Here is a 6,863-nt window from a genome sequence, read left to right as displayed (position 1 = left end):
GAGGAACTGATTTTTTTCCAGTGTTACATATACTCAAATGCTGTCATTTTGATTGTAGCTTTTTTACTGAGGTAGAGATAAAGTTTGCAAAGATGGTAACGCAAACCTAGAAGATTATGCTTAGATAGCAGAGAACGGGGCGAGGAAAGATTGCTTTAAAGCGTGTTAATGCCTCAGGTCTAAATTGGTAACTGATACTGTAGCAGATAAAGTAAGTGAATTTAATTCACAGGGTGCTGAGATGTAGTCCTCTTTACATCTTTTCTGCGTGAAAAATGTGTTAATTAAGCCACTGAGACAACTGGGTAATGATTCTTATAAGGACTTTGTGTTGATATGCTGATCCTTTAGCTAACAACAGGTGTGTGATATTTATGGTTTTCTTCGCCTTCCTCTGTAGCCTGGCTATGGAAGGAGCGCAAATGGATGCCCTATGGTGAAGACTGAGGATTACTTTTCTAGTCCATACAGCCATGGCCAGTATCTCAAATGTTATTTTCTTCTGCACCTTGATTGTTGGGTAGTTTACAGAAAGAAAAGATTTTATGTAGAAACTTCTTCCTTCTGTTTTGGAATACAGATTCATGTCCATTTCACCAAAAGTATGTGGAGTAAACTTTACTTGGCATATTCATCTATGTAGGTTTTGTCCATTCTTCTGAAACTTGCCAGTTGTTTTTATCTTATTTGAACCTTCTAGTCTAGGGTGTTGGTTATTTCCAGACAAAGTCAGTGAAACACTTGAATCCTTTTAGGAGCTCCAGATGAAAATAAGTGTAAAACAACGGCATTTATTTATCATCAGTTGGTGATACTTGTCCTATATTGAATTGTTGCTCTTGCATTGTGAGCCTCTTGGATTCAAATTTTACTGCCTTTTGTGGTTTCTGTAAGGTCAAACGTACAGGCAAGACTTGGTCTAAAGCACGTATATGCTGCACAGTCTTTCAAAATGGCTATTTTTAATTTCTTGGGTTGAAGAAAGGGAAGGAAAACTCCAACTACAGGAGAGAAAAGAGATATTAAATGCTTACCACAGTTCTCTGGTGCAGTGCCAGTACCTGAAGCACAGGCTTTCCAGAAGCACAGGCAGAATTTCTAAGCCGTGCCTCTGCTGGTGTGAGAGCCTGAGTACACTGTAAGAAAAAGGACTACTTTCTTCTCCCAAGGGAAAGCAGTTGATGGAAAGGTGAGCAGGAAGCAAGCGAGCCCTGGAAAATCCCCTTTGCTTTCTGGCTCGCCATCTGCCAGAGGTTTGAGGTATGCGGGGTTTGATTTATAACCTTTCTGGGAAGTTGGGAAATCTGACAAAGATAGCGCTGCCCACTAACACTGGGGGAAACAGGAAGTAACAAAGGAAACAAGTCATTGCCTCGGCGTCTCTTTGGCCGCAGCGCAGTGCAGATGCACAAGCAGTTGGGGCAGGGTTGCTTTTCCTTTTGTGTGTTGAGCGAACAGCAGCTATTGCAGTCACTTTCAACCTCATAGTGCACGAAACGGGGAGAAATGCAGAGATGTTCCTGTCATGCCTGAGAGGGGTCAGAAGTTATTAATGGCTTTGTCATCGCAAAGGAAACAATTATTCGGTGAAGCTGTCAGCAGAAAAACGATGTGTCGGTCATGCTCGGTCACCAGGTTAGTGCACATTTGTAGCTTGTCGTTCTGTCCTCTTTTCTCCTTTAGGTACAGAGCAGACTAAAACTAAGAGTAAAATACTGTATCTGAGGTAAAATACTTTTAACTCACACAGAAAATTCAAGGGTAAAGAATTGAAGAGGGAAGAGATGAGGTGAATGTTGACTGAAAGGATTTGCCAGAGCAGAAAAGCAAGTTGAAGCAAGTTAAACTGAGTAAACTCACAACAGTTTATCTCAGTCTGGCTGAGTTCTCTGTTCCCTTTGTCCTGTAAGATTTATTTGACTTCACAGTGTTTGTACTGTGCTGTTTATCCTTCTGAATGACTATTGTGAAAGGGGCTTTTAGAAGCATTAAGAAATCAAATATGTAACCAAAAAAGTAGGAGAGAGCTGGAAGAGTATTTAAAAAATACTGAAGAATGGTTAATAAACAGGAGAGACCTGAAAATTTTGCAGAAAGCAGTTTTAAGAGCAGATGGTAAATGCTTAGATGGTTGAACTGGAGAACTAGTTTTTGCTCAGAACTGCTGAGAGCACATTGGGGAAGCTTTTATTTTACAGTTTTGCTGTATGCAGTGTTGCCTCATATTTGGTTAAGCCGTTTGTAGAGACTGAAACTTCAGTCTCCTTCTGCATTATATGAGGAATGCATTAGTTTCTGTAAGTTATGTATGTAATGCTATGTGTAATTAAGTATTCAGAAGGAAATTAGCATCTTGCTTTGCTAGGCTTTACTTTCAAAATAGAATTTAAAGACTAGAAGTTATGAGATATTATGGAGTTCAAATATTTCTCAGACATAATTGGCATAGAGATTCTTGTTACAAATTCAGATCAGCTTTAATTTTTGTACTGCAATTTTGGAGGCTGTTTTTTATTTGCTCTCAGTGTGACCAAACTGGGCTCCAGGGCAGACCATAAATATTATTATAACAAATGAGAACTTTTAATACAACTTTTGGCAGCTGTAGTTTGAGAGAATGAGGGTGATGTGTTTTTATGCCTATGTACTGCAAGATGTGGAGCTGATCACATCTGCCTTATGTTCTGCTGAACTTGAGCAAGAACTGAGGACTTGTGGCTCTTCCAGGATACAATCCTTAGTTGAATCAGCTTGTATTTGCTTTAATTGGGCTGAACGCCAATAGCTTTTAAGGCCAAAAGTGGTAAGTGTTCTTCTGTAATGTAATCCAGATTTTTAATGTGGCAGAATTTTAGGGACTTTCAACTCAAAGTTACGCCCTAGCCTCCAATCTGGCTATTCAATATACACTGACTGAGGCGATAGGTTAAAATTACTTCACAGTTGTATACATTGCATGCTGCACAATAACAGTTTACTCTCTATTTGGAGTTTGAGCTTGGTAACAGTATTATGATTCAGAAGAAACTTCTACATCAGGCTGGCATTATCTGGGATACATGATGAAGTCTGTCGTTTCACATTTTTTCATGCTTTTATGACTTTCATGCTACTTTAAAAACCAGCTTATTGTGATAGTGTTCAAGAAAAGTATACTTGTATGATAAACTTGGACTGACTTTATTGATACTTTAACAATACACTGCAAATTGGTTTGGCTTTTAGTCGGGCAGACCAGTTTGTATATATGAAACAATAGCAATGATAATTGTATCAGCTCTGTGTCACACTTGAGAGTGCTGACTGCACTGTTCTGTCTTTCCAAAAGCACTGTTGGATGATGAAGCAAATCTGATAAACTGCTCTTCCACCATTTCCATCCTACTATACTCTAAGGTCTATCATCTCCCTCACAGAATTACCGTGGGATCATCAGAGAAACAAAGTGATGCAAGGCCTTTCCCTGTCTGCAGAGGGTGCAGTTCAGTGCTGTTTCAATGGGAGAGGAAGTTGATTCAGTAGCCACTTACAATGCATTTTGGAGCTTGATGGAGAACTTAATTTAAAAATAGGCATCTAGACCACGGGTGAGTGGGAAGAAGAACAAAGTGTGTAGCTGTTACTAGGAGCTTGCACAAAACAATACATGAGTAATACCACCTTCTGTTTGTAACAGAGGGCTGGCATCAGAAAATGAGCATGGCCTGGCTCCAATTGCATTCAGTGGGCCCTTCCTGTTAACTTGGTTGTCAGCTCTATGGAAAAGACTCTGCTTATGCACCTGGGGTGAAAAGGTATAATGGGGTCTTTGGCTTGTAGGACAAGAATGTAACTGCATAAGAAACAACTTGGAAATATCATAGAATCAAAGAATGGTTTGGGTTGGGAGGGACCTTAAAGATCATCTAGTTCTACCTCTCTGCCATGGGCAGGGACACCTCCCACCAGACCAGGTTGCTCAAAGCCCCATCCAACCTGGCCTTGAACACCTCCAGGGAAGGGGCATCCACAGCTTCTCTGGGCAACCTGTGCCAGTGTCTCACCACCCTCACAGTCAAGAATTTCTTCCTAATATGTAGTCTAAATCTACTCTCTTCCCGTTTAAAACCATTCCGCCTCATTCTGTCTGTTCCTAATGATCATGGCCGTAACAGGCTCTACAGTGACTTCAGCACTTGCTATAGATCTGTTCTTCATGTAATGGATAAAAAATGTTACAAGAGGAATATCAAGAGTGGAAGGAACCATATTGTAGATGCTAAAACCAGAAAAATCTTTAAGACCATCCATTTTTCCTTCCTTCCACCCCTACAATAAAGATCCTGCAGTTCCATTGTTTTGACAGCTTTCTCCCAGCAGCTTGATGCAAAATAGCATGTAGTGTTATTCCAGGATTGTTTTGTACTGTCAAGAAAAAGAAGAAAATCTGCTTGGGACTAGATTCAAAGAACTTAAATGGATTTTAGATGCCTAACTCAAACCTTTCAGTTCAGAATACCAAAGTTCTCCTATGTGTCCGCAAATGAAAGTGCTTGAGGAGCCTACAGATGTGATGGGGAGTGCTATAAGCTACTATGAGATCCAGAAAATAGGCATAGCAGCCTCTAAGTGTATTGAAAAGTTAAGTATACTAGGTGGACTCTTTAGTCCAGATAATATGTACTTGGTTCTGGGACTTCAGCCACATCTCCTTGTATTCATTTAGCTGGGATGAGGAAGTTCTGAGTTTTAGTCTCTATTCTCAGGACTGTTTTATAATGATTAAAATCACAATTAAGAAGTGATCGTGAATAGAGGAAGCAGAATCCAATACTCTGCCGTCCTTCCCTCTCAGTTAAATCCTGTAGTCATCACATTGCAGAACTGGATTTTTTTCCCCCTCTGCTTGCTCCCCTGCTTCCATGTTTTATTTAATTGTTTTTTCTGTCTGCCTGATATTCGGGCTTTTCAGGTGGAGGAGAAGACGCCCCATCCAGGCACACTTTAGTGTGTACTCTAACTGGTCCATTCCCGCACAGAAGGCCAACATGACCTAGTCAAATATTTCTGTTTTCTGTATTGACCTAGGGCGGGATACCCTTGTCCTCAGTGTTTGTCATTGGCTTCCTAGAAATCTCAGTTTACTGATTGTTTTGGATAACCTCTCCCAGATGTTTAACTCTGCCTCTTCTGGTATGTTTTCAACCTGAGTGCATAACACTGAAACAGCTTCACACCAAAGGCTGGGTGCCTAAGTCCTTTCTTTATCTGCGCTTTGTAGTAAAAGCACACAGGATTTTGGAGTCCCGTGATGAACTTGGATGGCATTGAGACTAATGTTAGAGGTAGATCAAGAAAACTGCGATCAGAGTAATTTGTCTGAATAAAAGACCCATTTTTACTTATTTTTTTCTGAATGTATCTAGAAACAGACTGAAATAACTGAATCATTAATTCATTTCATCATTAATTGGCATCAACGAAAAAATGTTGATGTGCCTGTTCTTAAAAGAAAAATTTACCCCAGGACTTGCCTTTGCATGCCTCATTTCAAGGAAATCACTCTTAGCAGTGCTGCAGTGTGGTTTGGTGTCAGCAGCCAGCTGGTTAACGCTCTCCATTTCCCTCGCTTTTGACTTTTCTGCAAGATGTGGAGAAGTAATTTGAAGGATTTTTTTTTTTGGGGGGGTGGGGCGGGAGGAATGAGCATTGGTAACTTTTGTTACTAGTTTTTTAATTCTTAAAAGCTTAAAATATCTGTGTGCAACCCCTTCTTGGACCTGTTAACATATTGCTGTTGCTAGAAATTTCATGGTGGGGGAGGAGGAGGAAGGAAGAACTCAGTTTGGAAGGATATCAATCATATAATGAGACCAGGGAGGAAATAGCAGGAGGAAGGATATAGCTGAATACAGCAAAAGTGACTTATCTTTTGTTGGGCAAGAAGGTCCTGGGAAACCATGGTGCCTTGCAGTGTCTGCTGTGAGAACCTTTCTAGGGCATTGGATCCTATCTTTTCTGCTCATGCCTGTTTTATAACACTGGGGACTAAAACCTAGTATTTGTGAATAAGTTTTCTGTGCTGCTTAGAGATTTTAATTGAGTTTAAACTCTCCTGGTAGAATTTATTAGTAATTTCCACCCCTCCCTGCACATGCATCATGCAAGCAGTTAGATCTAAATCCTAAGTTGATCTGCTGAAAGATAATTGACTCGTATTTCTGTTTGTCTTAACACATGTACAATGGATATGTACTCTACTGTACTGAAAGAAAGGTCTCATAGTGATACATCAGACAGAAAAACCTACTACTAAGAAACTCATTTTCTTGGTAGCCTGTTTAAGATGATAGCAGAAAGAGTGGTAACTGCAAAGGTGCTTGGTGGAGCATGGCATTAAATAATTGATATAGAAATTAAATGGCAGTCTGCAGCAAGCTGAGGTAAACTTCATTTGCACTGAATGCTGTCACATATGACATCCACTATGAGATTATATACTAATGCTTTCATTCAGAATAAAACATGTAAATATAAGGAGTAAGCAGTACTGGATACTGCAGTTACTAAAATGTGACTGTTGATTCCCTCGTCATACAGAAAATGATATTGTATATACATGTGTGGCATAGACCTTTGGAGAAGAAACTGATTTTCTTTCTAGTCACCTGCTTGATTAAGTCTCACAGTGTTATCTGAGGTATTTTTAAAATATCAACACTTAAATAACATTTACTAAGCACTCTTCCATTTTTTCAACAGCTGTCAATCACTTTTGAGAGCTGTATAAAAATAAATCGGGACTTTTTGCACCATGGTTTTTCATACATTACAAACTTCCTGGAATCTATGAACACCCGTCTGTGCTGCATACTTGACTGCTG

At 39.8% G+C, this 6,863-nt stretch overlaps 1 protein-coding gene across 1 annotated transcript in view; it reads left to right on the top strand.

Moving 5' to 3' along the window:
• Positions 1-1,525: 1,525 nt before the first annotated feature.
• SH3BP2 (SH3-domain binding protein 2) overlaps positions 1,526-6,863 on the top strand; it is a 16,585-nt gene continuing 11,247 nt past the window's right edge. The window contains exon 1 of the mRNA XM_010190158.1: positions 1,526-1,635. Within this exon, the coding sequence (XP_010188460.1) occupies positions 1,526-1,635 (110 nt within the window). The remainder of the gene's footprint in view (positions 1,636-6,863) is intronic.

This window comes from Mesitornis unicolor, unplaced genomic scaffold (assembly GCF_000695765.1).
Source record: "Mesitornis unicolor isolate BGI_N332 unplaced genomic scaffold, ASM69576v1 scaffold24738, whole genome shotgun sequence".
In the NCBI taxonomy this organism is placed as follows: domain Eukaryota; kingdom Metazoa; phylum Chordata; class Aves; order Mesitornithiformes; family Mesitornithidae; genus Mesitornis; species Mesitornis unicolor.
This window is presented reverse-complemented; position numbering and strand designations above follow the sequence as displayed.